The sequence below is a fragment of the Haliotis cracherodii genome, unplaced genomic scaffold (genome assembly GCF_022045235.1).
Source record: "Haliotis cracherodii isolate W230 unplaced genomic scaffold, xgHalCrac1.p SCAF_3, whole genome shotgun sequence".
In the NCBI taxonomy this organism is placed as follows: domain Eukaryota; kingdom Metazoa; phylum Mollusca; class Gastropoda; order Lepetellida; family Haliotidae; genus Haliotis; species Haliotis cracherodii.
The window spans coordinates 31,968,881-31,987,155 of record NW_027266286.1 but is presented as its reverse complement, the minus strand read 5'-3'; the positions used below and the strand labels follow the sequence as shown (position 1 = coordinate 31,987,155).

Here is an 18,275-nt window from a genome sequence, read left to right as displayed (position 1 = left end):
TCAAATACATCAGGTCAGACTAGGCTAGCAGGGAATCTGGCATTTTACCAAGACAATTCTTCAGAGATGTGATTCATGATCAGTGTTTCTTATGCCCGGCTGCGTCTGATAGAACCGGGGATAGAAACTTAAGCTTCAGCAAAATAGTGAACCTTTCTCAATATCATGTAAACTCCCGATAGCACACTTGTAGATAAATAGTCCTTGCTGGTCACGAGGACAGACTTTTAAAACATTGGTTTACGGATCCGCTGACCCTCGAAGTGAAAAGTGGAAGCAAAATAAAATCTTCAAATGACCGTGTATTCATTCAGCCGACTGCGAAGTTACATATCCAGCACAACAAATGGTGGATGAAATAGGTAAAACTGTAAGACTAGCAACCCCAACTTAAGTGTCACATGTTCGTAATATTTAATGGGAGGGGAGTAACTTGATAATCCCACAAGCAAAGTATAGCTGGATTATTTTAGTAGTTTGAAGATGTTTACATGTATATACGTCATAAGTTTCTATTTGTTAAGTCCCAAATGGGTGTTTCGAACACCATGAGCACAAATCATCGACAATATCAGCATACCAACTAACACCTCAAATGAATGAAGGCTATTTCCGACAACTAATGGTTCTCCGACCCCTCGTGCATGGTGGGAAGTCGTGTCAACCGCGGGACTAACTTTCACAGTCTATTTGGAATACTTCGATCAGAGGAGTTCCATTTAACATGATGTCACTCCATAGGAACCCTTTATCCTATAGTGAGTAGAGCCACCACGAGGCTCGACTATTGTACCTGTCTTGGTGTAGGAAACAGATCACGTTGTTAGCTGCTTATAATTCATTGTAACGACCTGTCACTATCCCCTGTGGTGTAATGGTTGCACTGTAATGATTAATCATGAACAAAGTCGATGCCAGCAGCTGCTACCACTCACCCAAGTACAGTACTCTGTTATTGTCGTTATATTTATGCGGAACGTTCTGAGGTCAGGTAAATGGAAATTCTGATGATGTTCATTAATCACGATTTATGATGTAGTACACGGTTCCAGTGCATGGTTCAATATGCCAGCATTGCATTATTCAATTATAAGACGTTCTATTATTGTTGGTACCGACGTCAGCGAGGAGTGCCCATCAACTACGGCAAAACAGCGGGTGCCAAGAACCACTTTGTTCCACATGCTAGAAATCAAGAACAATGACGTGAAAATCAATAACACTGAACCCCATTTAACTGTTAACAGTCAAGAAGCCTTGGTTTATCTTGTCTTTGTGTATCTTTGAAGGTAAACAATGTTTAAAAATGCTGGGTTTAAAGAGAGAGTGTTCATTTACGAGAGGGGCAATGACGACATTCACAATTGTAGGTGTTAGTTAATTAGCCAGCCGCACTGTGCAATACCACCCTTATTCATGACATGGTGTGCTCCAGAACTGTGTTGGTGTTGTAACAACACTGTTATGCAGCAGTGAAGCTCTATGCATGTCAAAAACGAAATTTTGTTCGTGCCTAAGTCACCGCGGGTCACCGTCAACATCATATATACTGATGCAAACACATCAGGAAACAGATATCAATAACACGTAATATTATTTACTTCTATGTTCGATAAAATGTTACTCATATCATTCTCCAGTCATTTGCGTCATGACAAACACATGCGCACATTTACATCCGTTACCTTATTATTGCCATCAGTATCCGTATGTTATTAAATGTGATAGTGCGTGGCTTGGTCGTCTATATTACATAGTCGTACAGCGTTGTGTCGAACTTGGATGTGTCGATTTCCCTGTTGTCTCAAACTCGCTTACTTCTAGTTTAATTTATTTTCGTTCTTTGCGAAATCCATCTAAGTTTAACATCATTTATACTCGGAGCCATGGAACTGGAAGTGTCGAATTACTTGTTGTGTCGAACGCATTTGGGAGTTTACATTTTGTCTTCAGAGCAAAGTAGCTTCATTGTGAAAGACATCAAATCCAATCACACACCCAGCCTCCAGCAGGAGTTTAAATATAACTGGTAAATAGAGAATCTCACCCGAGTGTCTTTTGATATCAAATATATCAACACGAGTTGATAAAAGTGGAAAAAATCCGAGGCTTTCCGAGGAATGTTTCCACTTTTATCCAAGGGTGTTGATATATTTGATGAAAAAAGACACGAGGGTGAGATTTTATTTATCATCCAACATCATTCTTCCAACTGTTTTCAGTTTGTAGACACTAATAAGCAGTGTCTTAGTGTAGAACGTACTGCCAACAACTTCTGTAGCAAAGCCATTAGTGATGGCATTTGATTGTGACGTCATGGTAACAATGACGTCACAATGGTCTGCAAATCATTGCGATGCAATTTCATTTCATTCATATCACACAAGCGATATCTCCTGTGGGAGCCAGTTTGGGATGGTAAAGTATGGTTTACGTTTGGTCAACGGTTGTATGTTATTAATCATGTTACTTATAGTCAGATTTCTGTTGATGTCGAAATGTCTTCATATATATTTAGATATTGCTGAAGGGACGATAAACGTTTACTCCTCACTCGTAGCTTCACCCTACATCGTTTCTCAGGCCACGCGCAGCAGAAAGAAATCCTATTAGCCCTCAGGGACATATTGTCGTTCAACACCACACCACAAGCTCATGAAATAGGACGTCCCCACCCGCAGACAATATATCACCCATCCGTGACAGCATAGTATTGCAGGAGCCTGCAAGTCGTTCCCCTATCTGCACCGAGCACATCGACCACACCAACCTCTTCCACATCTTGCCTGGTGAGGGCAGTTATCAACCGTATCAATATACGTGATGAATTGATAATCCGTAACCCTATCAGTACCCATCGTGCTGATAGTGCAGTGTGTCTTTCAAGATCACACGTATTAATTCCTTGCTTTGCGGCTTACAAAGTTGTTTATAACCCGCGAATTTCAATCGACAATAATCTGTTTTTCACGTGCACAGAACATTTTTGAACACACAAAAACATTAAGCGAAATTAATCAATTCTGCTACCTGTACAAAGGTCGTGTTTTATTTATATACTTTTGCCATCTCCCACGCTTTCGGGAAACAGTTTAAGCATGGCCTAATGCATTTCACATGTACCCTGTCTGTCAAAGAGCCACTTACTCATACCTGTGCTCACATCACAGACGCCGTTTCTCGATTTAATCTACCAAACATCTTTAACATTCTAGTAATCATACATCGTTTCTAACCTGTTTATAATGAATCTGTTTATTATTAAACATAGAAATAACCCAGGTAACCTTTAATTGAGCATCCCGTGTAGGTTCTCAGTGCAGAGTGACTATATATATACTCTGGTGTTATACACAGAAAGACGGTTTCCTCTTCAGCTGGATCAGTGATGCTAACACTAGGCCGATGTGAAGTGTTTCTATATACAGACGCAATAACCACGCCTTCTGCCCTAAACTAGGTGAAACTATTTCCATAATCGAAATGGACGTTAATGATAATGGCTAATTTCTAACATAAACCTTTGTTTATCCGTTCAGAAGGTTGTTTGTCCTATTTCGACAATAACAAGTACATGAAGCATGTAACACCAGGCTAATATTCCTCACATATCAGTCACAACTCAGTACCATACGAGGTGTCGCATGTGGGTGAGATCAATGACGATTTGCTAAGAGATATCGCTACAATGAAACTGCATCGCAATCGATTCCAGACCATTGCGACGTCATCGAATACCATGATATCACAATCAAATGACATCACCAATCTCTCTGCCAGTGAAGTTGATTAGCTGCACTTTGTACACTCAAGACACTGGTTGTTACTGTTTACGAAAGGGAAAAGTTGGAAGAATGATTTTGGTTGACCAATAGTATCTCTTCCGGGTGTATTGTGATATCAAATGTATCAACACTCGAACCTTGGAGATTTAAACTTGTATAGACTTGTGTTGATATCAAAAGACAATCCCTGGGAAGAGATTCTCAGGATAGAGTGAGTGAGTTGGTTTTAACGCTGCTTTTAACAGTATTCCAGTTATATCGCGGCGTGTCAGCTTAGTGTGTGAGGAAAGCACGAAGTGATGCTTGTCTCAGACGTTTACCACTTCGGTGAAACCCACGAGCACGGGTATGGTGCTGACAAACCTGGAAACATAACTGGGGCAAACTGGGATTCAACCCGTGCCTCCTCTCAGGATAGAACAGATGGAGTTAGGTACAGCAAGAGCAATCAGTCAGGCGCCGACGGATAGCATGCATTCATTTATTACTTCTGATGTAACGAAAGCTAAGGGTCCCTCGAAATATCAGCTCGTTGTGTCCAAAAAGTCATTATACCTAACAGACAGTACACCTGGAAGAGCGTTCGTGGCTATTTCCGAATTCGAGTTAAGTTAAATATATTGGACAATATTTGCGGTAGTAGCTACTGTAGACACGACTCTGTGAAACGTGCCCCCGTCGGTATCTGGCAACATAAAATATTCGTGGGGGAAGGTTTGACAAATTTGATCATAGATATATTTCAGGTTATGCATCCCCTGTCCGAATATCAAGGAACTATTTGTAAATTCAGTATATACACATTTCTTTAACTGAATTTACATGTCAAACACACACTATTCATAGCTTTTTTTCTGATGCAACAAAACTAAAACTATCAAGCGACGATATACAGTTTGCATTTGAAAAAGATGAGTGCATTTTCATCCGTAAATCAATGTTGCATCACTACCGGGTCACTCTGCACAGCACTTAGCAGAGTCTCAGGCGACCAGGCAGAGTGACTCAAGCAGAGTCATACCACAGAACGCCGGCACGGTTAAAACTCTTGCGTCCAATTGAGTTCAGGTTCCCATAGAATTAAATACTTTTCTTTCAAGGCCACATTTGGCGTTCTCAAAACACAAATATAACAGTCTCTCTTCAACGGACCATTACCCCACTGTAAAGTATATATCATTCATTATGAACTCAATACACAGGGCCACAAACCAATCAAGCCTTTAAATGTGAAAAAGTATATGCTCTTTAACTACTTGGTTTGACCAATATGACTTTTCGGAAAGGTTCAGTAAAGTCTTGGATATTTATAAGAAATATATTGTCGACTTAGAATACATGATTTACTATCTCGTCTAGCAGTCCACAACTTCGTAAACATCCACTCACTGAGGGACTGCTTCAGGTTAACCCTAAAATGCGAAATGAGCTTTAGTGTATAATTTGGGGAAGAAACATAGAAGAATATGATCATTTTTCGTATATTACAACGTTCCATCACGAATAAATAGCACACTATTAATTGGAAACATCTTGACTATTGAGTCATATTGTCAAACATTCACACATTGCTGTTGCGATGATGGGCAGCTACTTCTTCTACCGCAGAATGAAACAAGATTGTTTATATGTTTCAGTTGTACAGCACAGGTAACATGCAGAACAGAATTCGACCAAGGACCCCACACCCTACCCTCTCTCCACCATTCCTAGGATTGGACGCCACACATGACCCTACGGGTACATGATTCTGAGGAGTTGCAAGATGCATTGGTGACTTCAACAAATAGTTCTCAACAGTTATTAGTTTCCAATTCGTAACAGTGGAAAAAGCTCGAAATAGAAGTGCAGCTTTTGATGTGTAGTCCTCTCGGAGATTTACCTGACTCTTCGTCAGTAGGGCTCTGAAGTACAGCCATGTTGTGATTGTTCCACACTGGCATGTCTCTGTACTCGCAGACAGCACGTAGTCAGAACAGAATCAATTCCCTGACTGAGACAGGCTGACGTTAACAGAAAACATCTGACGGATTCACAATCCATTTTGTGAATTGCCTACCTTACGACAGATAAATATTTATGTTTGCTGCGAAAGCCTGTATCTGACGAGAGACAAATGTCCGCCATGTACACAAACCGAACTTTTAAGTCGTCGCTTAAACAGGTCACTCATCTGGACTTGAAATAGATTTCATAAATATCAATTTGTTGTGGCGTGACCTTTTCAGACAACTAGCCAGTATAGGTGTTCATTAGGGAACATCTGGACACAGAATGTCATCCGATGTGACATGTGCGTGTGTCCAGTATGATATACGACTTGGTGAAGATGTGGGTTTCGTAATAGAAGAATGCCAGCGAGTTAGAAGATTGTCAATATCACTGTTACGCTAACACGGAGCTATACCATGTGACCACTACTTTCCCAAGAAATTGAATGTTCTTCATTTACTTTTCTATCGGAGGTTCAAAAAGTGGAATTGTATATTATGTTTATCGGCCCAACATGTTTGAAAGTTGATACTAACTATCAAAATGAATTTCAGTCATGGCACAGGTGTCCGCAAGCGGATAAAATATCCTTCACTACTTGAAGGTCGAGGTCAATACACATATGCTTATATAAAGGTTATGTTCGATCATGTGATCACCACCGTGTGAACCTGAGGTTAAACATGGTCAGATGAACAGAAAAAATGTACAATTTCGAACGCATTCCAGAGTTTTGCAACAACAAAAACACAAAGTTCATAGATCAATGAACCAATAGCCTACACATTAATCCAGACTTCCGTTACTTGTCAGTGAAAAGGCATTCTGTTTAGACCTTGAAGAACGCGTATAGGACGCTGTAGCCGAGACCCTGTGTGAGAGTTTGGTAATCCGCCATCATTGTCAGTGCTTGAACTGTGTTTTGTGTTTTACTCTGCATAGGCAGACTGAAACTACATCACACTAGTTTGTAGGTAATCGCATCCATGGATAGTTCGGGCATCAATGGGTCTCCAGGACGTCATGGTTGTCGTCGGATCTGACAACAATAAGGAGCGTGTAGCCTCCAGGCTCATCTTGCCGCGACTTCAGAGATTTTTATTTATGATATCAACCACTGGATTCGAAGTCACGATGGTAATATCTTTATCCCAACAGCTTGTAAGCAATTCATGTTTGGATTATGTTGAGGTATAATGTCGCAGCTTGTCATCCAATAGTTATAGGAACTACAAGAACACTTGTAGTGTTGTCTGGGTCCTCACGCGGGAGCTAGTCGTATAGTGTCAAACATAAATATTACTATTCTTTACCAGTTTATTATTGTAATCTATCATCGTAAACGGATATTCACAATTTTATTATTGTCTAATTTACTACATAATAATTGTACTGATCACGGAGATTAAAACTTGAAAAGCTTAAAACTAAAACAATCGATCAGTAGGTTATCACTGGATAATTGTACAGTTCCAGGAATAATAATTACCCTCCATGGAATAAACACTCTATGTCTGAACAGTGACGACAAATAGTTCAGCATGTGGCTTACCTGACGCATCCCCTATATCATTTAACTGATCAAGCAGCTGTATTTTATGAAGTAATTATTACTCCTTTGAACGTACTTCGACTGATAACGTCGATGAGTTCACATGAAGCTTAAATGAACTTCAACACCTATGGTCTTATAGCAATGCTTTTCTATCCTATTTATACGAAATAGTTTGTGTTTGGTGGTGTCTGTATTTCAACAGGGGCCCCAGCTTGTCACAGAGGTTAACAATGTGACAGTTTCAAAATTAACAGTCTAGTCTACACTGAAATAATATAAATCTCATGAAACATGAACTGTTCAAAATAACACCGAGTATCGTAACCGACGAATGATCAAACGGTTTCGTTGCTACAAACGTGTAAAAAGTATCAATCGTCGGAGCCTTTAAAAATCGTAGACGGTATAAACATCAAGAGCATATTCCCGTAATTGCGATGGTCATCATGAGAAGTGGTCGTTAACATTTCAACACTGGTATTTATAGATATGTTCACAGTATTGGTCTTTTCTATATCAAAATAAAAAAATACAGAAGTTTAAAGCGACAATAACTGTTATAGTGAATGAATAGTTGCTATAATATTCATTGGTGACATTTTTGAAACGTTGTTTTTCCAATGAAAATATTGTAACCAATGATAAATGAGTGAGGATGAGTGAAGCGTTAAAGCGTATTACCGGTATAATATATCACGGCGGCGATCGTGATGATGGGTTGTAGTATAGTCTATATCTAGTGGTTCGAATGCTCGCGTAGAAATCCGGTTTTGATTCCTACATGGGTACTACACAGGTGAAGTCTTTCTTTGTTGCGTCTCCAGCCTTGAGACTACTGGACAATTGCTAAACGTGGCCAAAATTCTTCATCACGTACACATTTGCTCAATAACAATAACAACAACAATAATAATAATAATAATACCACCAACGAGACGAAGATGGATGTCAAGAAACAATTCAAAGACGGATTCACAACAGCTTTAAAGGAAAGACCAGTTGAATTTTCTCTGGCCAAAGTTCATCAGAAGGAACGATTGTCTTTCAACTGTTAATTGTTCCTGCCTCTATAGATGTCATGATAACGCTTGGCGTAAGTAACGAGCTCTGTGATAAAAGCATGTCGATTGAGGCCCGGGTTACTTTCATTATAGCTACACACCTGTTATCGTTCTTCACATGTGTGTCTATTTCAAGCCCTACATAAGACACTGAACGACCTACGCTGAGAACAAAAATACATACATTCTCATTTTCATGTACACATCAAAGCCCCGCACCAATACAACATGGAGCTAGGATTCGATGGAAACCGCAATGTAACTGGTTGATTCAGGGATGGTTCATTAAACTTGTCATGATATTAATCACTGGGTTCTCTTGTCAAGACTCGATTATTTACAGACCGCTGCCATATAGCTGGAATATTGCTGAGTGCGGCGTTTAACAACAAACCATCCAACCATCCAACCAAATCATTAAACTTGTCAAATCTGATGACAATGTGCGAAGTGTCTTGTTGAGTTCCAACAACAAACTATCATTTCTTTGCACGAATTGAGCTAATGCCATTGTTGTACCGTCGCCAATGATGGATCTTTTTATTTGGATGAGGAACTTGCTATTTGGTGCAAATACAGAATATTTCCACAGTTCGTTATTAGTATGCAATGATCAAGACGTTTCAAGAGCTATTCGTGTTATGTCTCGTCATGAAATGAGTAAACAGGTGTTCATCAATAGGCATACGTAGGCATCAGAAGAACACTGAACACAAATATAACAGGCAGGTAGATGGTGAATGAGTGAGTGAGTGAGTGGGCGAGTTGGGAGACATCCCCCAGCAGTATTTCAGTTGTGTAACGTCCAGCTGAATGTGAATGCAAAGACCGGAACAACACTTGTAAATTATTATTTGTAGTGATACCCGCGAGAACGGAGCTGATAAACCCAGGTTCATGATCAGGGAGAATAATGGACTCGAACCCACGTTAATAGGATCCTGGCAATCTTAGGAACACGTCTCTGCATAAAGACTTGGGCCGCTGAAGACGACTGTGCCTTGAGTGGTGCCACCTATGTGATGGCTGTGCCATCCGAACCATGCCAAACTACAATGTAACATTGCGAAAACATCATCTTACGTAACGTTGATATAGTTGCAGATGACGTCTATTCGTGATCAAATAGTATCGTGAAGCACTTATCGTTCTTAAGTTTTAAAACTAGTTATTCACGAGAGTAGATTATACATACAATTACAGTATCCCATACCTCGTGGCTGTGCGTGGTGTTTCATGCACAGAGGTTGTGTACTCAAAATGATCACCTGCTTGTGGAAATGTCCAGTGCTCGGACACATGACAGGATACGTGGTGTCATGTGGTGACATTTAATTATTGCTGTTTATGTTATACTTATTACATCAGAGAAACTTAGGCCATAGTTTAAGTTCCGTAATCTCAAACGTCAAAATCTATTTACTACACATAGTCTCCATAGCATCCTTGTACGTCCATCTTATATAATGTCAGCTAATTTCAAAGCTCAAGACACACGCACGAACGCCTTTGATAGTTCCATCTCGAGTGTTGTTCTCTACCGACAGTAACATCCAGAGTATCTCTAATGCTGGGAATTAATTCCTGCCGCCAACTGTCAGATGTAGGGGCCACATCTGATTCTGATTCTCGTGTGTTTGAGAGTTTCCCGTACCAGTAATCCAGGCACGACTAGCGCAATACTGTAAAGATGGGTAATAGCGTGGGACAGTAAGCCTAACTGATCAAATGTGCAGAGAGAATAACAGAAGAATTTTTATAAGCTATGAAAGTGTCAGTGTAAACAAATAGAGATCATCTTCAACACACTGTTAGTAAATCGTATAACGGTCTACTTGGTTGGGTACCGGTTACTGTTTATTTTGGCTATTTAATGTATAAAGGACAAACAGATGGTCGAGAAAGAACAATACACCTGTTTCTGTTGATTCAGTTTTTGATTGTGTAAACATATCTATTCTGAGAAATCCCTCAGAGATTTTAGAAATTATTCAGCGTGATACGTTTAGAGAAGTGAATAAGCAATGGAACAATGATTTTAAGCAACTTAAGGATGGCACACCTTAGCACCCTTGCTGGCGTTCAAACTGTCGGCCTTCAGGCTTAGTTAACGACCAAGTTGAAACAGCCATTCAAACAAGTGGGTTGCCTGTCTGCAATGTCAAACTACATTAGATCGTATCGACACACCGGGTGAGGAAATTCGACTTTAAATGAAATCTATATTGTGACCTATATTAACAATGAAGTTTAATGATGGCTAAAGAGCATATGTATCACCCAGGCTGCTGGGGAAAAGGGGGTGCAACTGATTCTTAGACACTTTGAAACATAGACTATTAAAATGGGAATACAGCGACTATACTACTACTACAACTACTACTAATACTACTTCTAATAATAATAATAATTTATTGAATTTGAATTTTCTGTCTCTTTTGACAGTGATGTGTTTGACAAGATTCAGGAAAAACATGGCAAGTATGCAGGCCTCGCTTTTGAAAAATCACGATTGCATCCCAAGGACCAAGTTGTCCGACTCCCCATTCTTCTCGGTGTCTTCGGTTTCGCACCTCCCAGTCTGTTGACTGACACTGGGAGAGTACCCGGGTTTGCTACCAGGAATACAGCCCCTCTGGCAATCTGGGTAATGTAGAAGGCTGCAGTGTTGGAGAGTCTTCACATTCTCCGAAAGGTTCTGGGTGGGTTTGACTAGGCAGCGCTTCCCTGGAGTCCAATTTGCTGTCTGGGCTACGTGTAGAGGGCAAGGGCCCTGAGCTGGTGATGATCCTAGCCAGCCTGACTGTGCCAGGATCACCCAAACCCCCTTTGCTGCATTTTGTTTTTAATCTGTACATACTAATAATAATGGCAAGTATGCGGACCTCGCTTTCGAAATGTCATGCGTGCATCCCAAGTGCCAAGTTGTCCGACTTGTTGTTCTCGGTGCCTTGGGTTTGGTACCTCCCAATCTGTTGACTGACACTGGGAGAGTACCCGGATTTGCTTCCAGGAATACAGCCCTTCTGACAATCTCGGTAATGCAGAAGGCTGCAGTGATGGGAAATCTTCACATTCTTCGAAAAGTTCTGGGTGGGTTCGACACGGCAGCGCTTCCTGTGAGAAGTCCCACTCCATGTCTGGGCTGCGTGTAGATGGGTCAAGGACCCTGCTCTGATGATGAGCCTAACCTGCCCGACTGGTCCAGGACCCCCCAAACCCTCTGTGCTGCATACTTTTTTTCTAATCTGTAAAACAGTAATTAGGAAGAGTGACCGACTTAGTGTGCAATCATACCCAGACGGCTTACAACATCAGCTGGCCTTCGTTGGCTCAGCTATCACAAGCCACTGTGATGTGGCTGAATAATGGCCATGTCGGCATAAACCACACTCCTACTTGAGCATCGTGACAGGGGCCGTCAATCATGCTATATACACGCTCTAATGGTCTAAGAGAGTTCACCTGGAACAGTAAGACGCAGATGCAAACAAGACCACAATCCAATCTCAGCTGCCCTTTACGATAAATGGCTATAAGAGACTTGCTGCCAAGGAGGCAGTTAATACTAAGCAAGGGCCACATCAGTCGTGACATGGAGCGATCTTTTCATAGTTAGTTTAGGAGATGAAGTCTTCCGCTCTCAACCTCAGGGGACTTACCAGATATACCAGAACAGCAATGAATGATTAATGTTCTATTCATCGTCCAATATGAATCTGTTCATAGAGTCCTTAGAGACGGGTGTGTGACGCTGATACAATCTTCTGCTTGGAAAGTTTTTGAATATGATAATGACCGGGCCTATTAGGAGAAAGAACATGGTTCACTACCTCCAATAAATACTCCCTCCAGTCGCCCACCGATAAGCCATGTAATCAGTGTTTCATGTGCAGGCTGTCTTACAAAGCAAACTTTTATCGATTGTTGTTTGTATATACTACAGGAGAAGGAAAATGATCACATAGCATCAGAAAAAGGCACCTTTCACTTCAGAGTATGACAATGTTGATGACGACTACCATAATAAACACTTTCATTTTACGTTCAACGGAAATAGGATCAATATCTCCCAATCTGTATCGGAAAAAACTACCTTCTTAAGTTATTTCCATAGTGGGAAATGTTTTCACACGAACACAGGGTAGATATATGGGATATACAATGAATGTCCGGAGTGTCATTACAATATTACGTACAATAACCTACCAGGTAAAAGAAACCTATGATTGATGGTAGCTAAGAACTGAAACAAACCAGAAATGGTTATTCAATGGTGTTGTATTTGATACGGGTATTATAGTTGTGTTTTGGACCTAACGTTTGCAGTGTTTCGGCGACTGTTTCAGTCTACTGACGTATAAATAACAATTTTCAAGTGTATACTTTCTTTATTTTTGCTTGTCAGTTCAGTACTGCTGCATCTTTTGGACATTACATAATAGACTTTCAGGGTCCTGCTCTCCATATAATTATTTGCTGGTTGCGTACCCTCCTACTGAGAATGTCACCTGTTGAATAGCTCTACACAATAGTCTTGTTTTGTAATTGCTGGTTCTAGAAAAGCCTAAACGTTTCATCAACTCTTTCCGATACGTCTATGCATCTAACAATAGCTTCTCTTATCATTTGAACAGGCGCCAAAGCATGGTACATCAAAAGACTTGATTAATGCAGGTGAATTCGTTTTATTATTTTTAGCAGATAGCATCTTAAAATATAATGCTTTTAATAAAAGTCAAAGAACATGTAAGAGATTTGGTTTTTCTGACATAATGGTATCATTGACATCGAATTGCACTACAGATCAGATTTGGCATCTAAGTGCAGACATGGTAACAGATTATTAGATTGCATTACGCCACCTACCTGACTTGCCGACACCACGTAGTCCCAGTACAGCTATGTTGACATCTTTCCCCCCATTGCCGTAGCGGGGGCCGTGTGCTTTATCGTCCATATTCCGCCACGTGCACGGAGTTAGCAGAACTGAAGCAGACGATATCCGCTCATCTCGTCTACTCGCCTAAACTGACGGCATTCGCTGCGCAGCTGTTTGTTTTGATGTGGTGGTCGCTGTTATTACCTAATTGACTCGTCAGCCCCATAATAAACACCGGCTAGTCTCTGTGCTGGAAGAAAGTCTTGTGTATCCGTTTGACCGCATTGATTGAATCGGAGAATACTATTTTCTCACCAAACTGATGCAGGCAGGCATAAATCGGCAACTGAGGCAGACATCGGAATCGTAAAATAACATCAGTCAGTTTGCTTGTTTGACTGAACAGGAACGGGAGTGGCAATGAGACACGTGAGAAATAGATAACTTCAATAAATCAGAAATGTATGTCTCTAAGCGTGTGTATTTGGTACCTGGTACAGATCAGAATATAAAGTATTTGGGCTGAAAGCAGAAACACACAATGCATTGAGCTTTACAAGAGCAATGAAAAACTACACGCTCTCTATAATGTTTGTCAGTAGAATGTGTCCTGAATGGTCAACTCTTCGCCCAGGTGATTGCTCGAGAAATTATTAAAAGTAGGACAGATGACCACCATATATGTGATCAGTACCATGCACTTATCTTCATTACTGATTGTTTGTCTCCACTGTGAATGGTACTGTTGACACCTTAGCGGAGTAGCTTGCCATCTGAAGAAACACAGAGTAGTACATTGTATGTAAATAGCCTGTCAACATCCGGTTATTTGACATCACTTCGGGTCTTCTTACCACATCATTCTGACACGCCGTGATATAACTGAAATACCGTTTAAGCCTATGTTAAACCAAACTTAATCACTCACTCACCCAAGGTATTGGAAAATGACTATTGCACAGGAAAACGTTGCTGCACACTGCTCCGAGTCAATTACATGTTCTTCTTTGTTACAGTCCACAACCAGATCGTTAAATGCGTTAGGAACCAGACAGTTCAACAAGTGGTATTATACCTGCAATTCGCCGAATTTGTTGTCCTGGGACCAGCTTTCTATATATGGTCTCCCAAGTGCGACAAGCCGTATTACGTATTGGATTACGATGTAGGGAGCACGATATAGCTAGTTGTCCTTGATAACCTATTAATGACCTTATTCCATCTTCGAAACATTTCGAACTCGTTTATCATACTAGACACGTGTCTTAATGATTTGGTTTGTTGTTTAACCCCGCACTCAGCAATATACCAGCTATATGACGGCGGTCGGTAAATAATCGATTCTGGACCAGACAATCCCGTGATTGATATCATTAGCATCGATCCACGCAATTGATAGACATCGATGACATGCATCAACCAAGTCAGCGAGCCTGACCACCCGATCTCGATAGTCGCCTCCTACGACAAGCATAGTCGCCTTTTACGGCAATCATGGGTTGCTATTCTACCAGGGATCTTAAGTATCTTAATGAAGCTGTTGACTAAGAGCAACGACTGATGATTGTTAGAAAAGACCCACCTTTTTATTTAAACATGTTTAGAATTCGCCAAGGATACACGCAGGTCACTCAGTATATGTCACGACAAAGACATGGATGAATAATGATGTTCTCAAAGTCACGACGGCATTCACAACGTACATTCGAACAGAATGATAATAACATATTTCTAAAAATAGTGGTGTAACGGGTGGCCCAGACGTCTAAGGCTTCGCGATTTGCTGTGCAGAGTTTCGTCCTTTGGGCACGCTAGAAATCTATGATTGTGGGTTCGAATGCCGGTTCTCCCCGAATATGTTTCTAGGTTTGTCAGCACCATATCCGTGCTCGTGGGTTTCACCGAAGTGGTAAACGTCAGAGACCTGCATCACTTCGGGCTTTCCTCCCACATTGAGCTGACACGCCGCGATATAACTGGAATATTGTTAAAAGCGGCGTTAAACCCAACTAACTCACTCACTCACTCTAAAAATAGTGATTTAGTCGGGTTTAACGCTTATTTGAATAGTATTCATAAACCCACGCGAACGGAATGGTGCAGAACGAATTAGACGACGTGGCCATCTGTTAAATAACAAATAATCTTAATTGTTCAGATTTAGTAGAATGTCTATCAGTGTCTATATTTCAAGGCAACGAATTGTATTGTGAACCGGCGTCAGCTTGCCCTAACCTCGTAAGGACAGGTGCTAGGCGGCGTGAAACATATTTTACTATGGGTGTCTATAGTGTATGAACTGTCTTGTCTTCAAGTATCTATTGTGACTTTGTTCAAACTGAAACGGTTTCCTTTTTCAGCACCCAGAATAATGTGTGTGTTCCCTGTACACCATCTCCTGCATGTCTAAACTAAACATTTCACCGTGACATACTACACGTGTCATGACCATTGACGTACTGCAGGTGTCGTGATTAATGATGCAATGCTAATGCAATGACCATTGACGTACTGCAGGTGTCGTGATTATTGATGCAATGCTAATGCAATGACCATTGACGTACTGCAGATGTCGTGATTATTGATGCAATGCTAATGCAATGACCATTGACGTACTGCAGATGTCGTGATTATTGATGCAATGGTAATGCAATGACCATTGACGTACTGCAGGTGTCGTGATTATTGATGCAATGCTAATGCAATGACCATTGACGTACTGCAGATGTCGTGATTACTGATGCAATGGTCATGCAATGACCATTGGCGTACTGCATGTGTCGTGATTCTTGATGCAATGCTAATGCAATGACCATTGACGTACTGCAGATGTCGTGATTATTGATGCAATGCTAATGCAATGACCATTGACGTACTGCAGGTGTCGTGATTATTGATGCAATGCTAATGCTATGACCATTGACGTACTGCAGATGTCGTGATTATTGATGCAATGCTAATGCAATGACCATTGACGTACTGCAGGTGTCGTGATTACTGATGCAATGCTAATTCAATGACCATTGACGTGCTGCAGACGTCGTGATTATTGATGCGATGGTGATGCAATGCTAATGCAATGACCACTGACGTACTGCAGATGTCGTGACCACGGATGTATTGGTTGTGTATTACATATGAAGACGAAGAATGTCGTCAACAAGTGTTGCACTACAAGACGCATTACACAAACATGCCACATGCTAAAAGAATTACGGATGGCTGCTAGCGTGAGTCTCATGCTCGTGTGTCACTCAAGGTCTAGGAACTTACATGATATTGTTTTAGTGACACACTTCACCCCAGTACGGATGAGTGGTATGTTGTAATCACTGAGCTGGGAGAATTGGAACTGTACGCTCGTTTTTTTGTAACTAGAGATATTAAACATGGACTTGATAACGGAATACATGTCATTGCATCGCATCACATCCCACTGATCTTCACAATATCTGAACAATACCGTCACCTTTGAACACGGTAAGTGCTAGAAAACCAATTTCAAGCTACACAAAGATCTGAGGACATCGCATTACAGGTTAACCACTCAGAGCGTCGCTTGCGAGGTTGCGAACGTGTTTGTTTCTTTGTTGATAAACGCCGCACACATCACTACTACAGCTATTAGCGGTGGTCTGTAAATAATCGAGTCTAGACCAGACAATCCAATGATTGACATCTTGAGCATCGATCTACTCAATTGGGATACGATGACATGCATCGACCAAGTCAGCGAGCCTGACCACTCGACCTCGTTAGTTGCCCATTACGATGAGCATATTCGCCTCCTAGGGCAAGAATGGGTTGACCTTTTCTAACTGGGATCTTCACGGGTGATCGCGAAAGCGTAAGTCCGAATGCGTTTTCATGCAGTCTCGAAAAGGTTAACACGAAGCATTCCGATCTCGTAGAAAATCGTCCATCGTTATTATCCCCTCATTGTCACAGAAAGCTGAAGCCTTGACTTTGCCAGCTGACGCCCCCGCTTATATTTCTTTGATGGGGATGAGGCAAAATGTGTTCACTTTTTACTCTGGCATTATGTGACTCCGTGATGGACCCAGATCCCGTCCTGGGTTACAGTTCGCTTACATCTGGTCAAGGATACCTGGATATGTTGAGCCTAGGTACCTATCTTGGTCACGCGTCGCTCATGTGGAGTGTGTCAGTAAAGATGGAATGTACTGACACCAATGTGAACCCACTACTGTCAGCGATATGCTGATCTGTGACACCTCGGTCAGCTTAAACAATGCTGTCCTCTTGTGTTTTAGGCGCGACACGACGACAAGACCATGTGTAATAGTGTGTGCTACTTCCGCCACGCTGTCTTAACAGGTTGACTATACAGGACAGCCGTGCGCTTTATAGCTTCGTGCATTTCCCTTGGCGACATATCCGTTTTAAACAGGTACTTTCTCACTGCTCATTTTTCGCAGTCTCTGTCACAGCAACTTCGCTCGTCACGCCGAAGACCCGGGTTCGATTCCACACATGGGTACAATGTTTGAAGCCAATGTCTGGTGTCCCTCGCCTTGGATTGGCTGGAATAGTGCTAAAAGCGGCGTAAAACCATACTCACTCTCAATTTGCATACCCGAAAACAAATAAGTCGAACTTGGTGCTATGCCTTCCAAGATTCTTCATATTCATGTTGAAACCTGAGATGACACAAAACAATAAGTATGAGGCCATCAACCTCTCGATTTACTGCGGTATGTCTTGACATTATGTAGCATCCCGGTACTGAGGATGGGTGTGACCAACATGGAGAAAGCACGCATATTTTACGAACGCTTCTCAATATCTTAATAATCGTTCAAAGCCTTCTGACAGAAAGGGAATAAACTCAAACACGTACGTGTTCGATTTTCGAACCAATCAAGTTAAAACGAAGTCAACACCAGCTAGTCACGTGAGTAACTAATATACTAACATTTTAGTCAAATTCTTGAATACACCCATAGACATTTTCAAATTGAAACGACCCGTAAAGATCC

General features: G+C 41.2%; 1 protein-coding gene across 1 annotated transcript in view; it reads right to left on the bottom strand.

Moving 5' to 3' along the window:
• LOC139474279 (ras-related and estrogen-regulated growth inhibitor-like) overlaps positions 1-13,507 on the bottom strand; it is a 74,149-nt gene extending 60,642 nt beyond the window's left edge. The window contains exon 1 of the mRNA XM_071257225.1: positions 13,263-13,507. Within this exon, the coding sequence (XP_071113326.1) occupies positions 13,263-13,353 (91 nt within the window). The 5' untranslated portion in view covers positions 13,354-13,507. The remainder of the gene's footprint in view (positions 1-13,262) is intronic.
• Between the last annotated feature and the right edge of the window lie 4,768 nt (positions 13,508-18,275).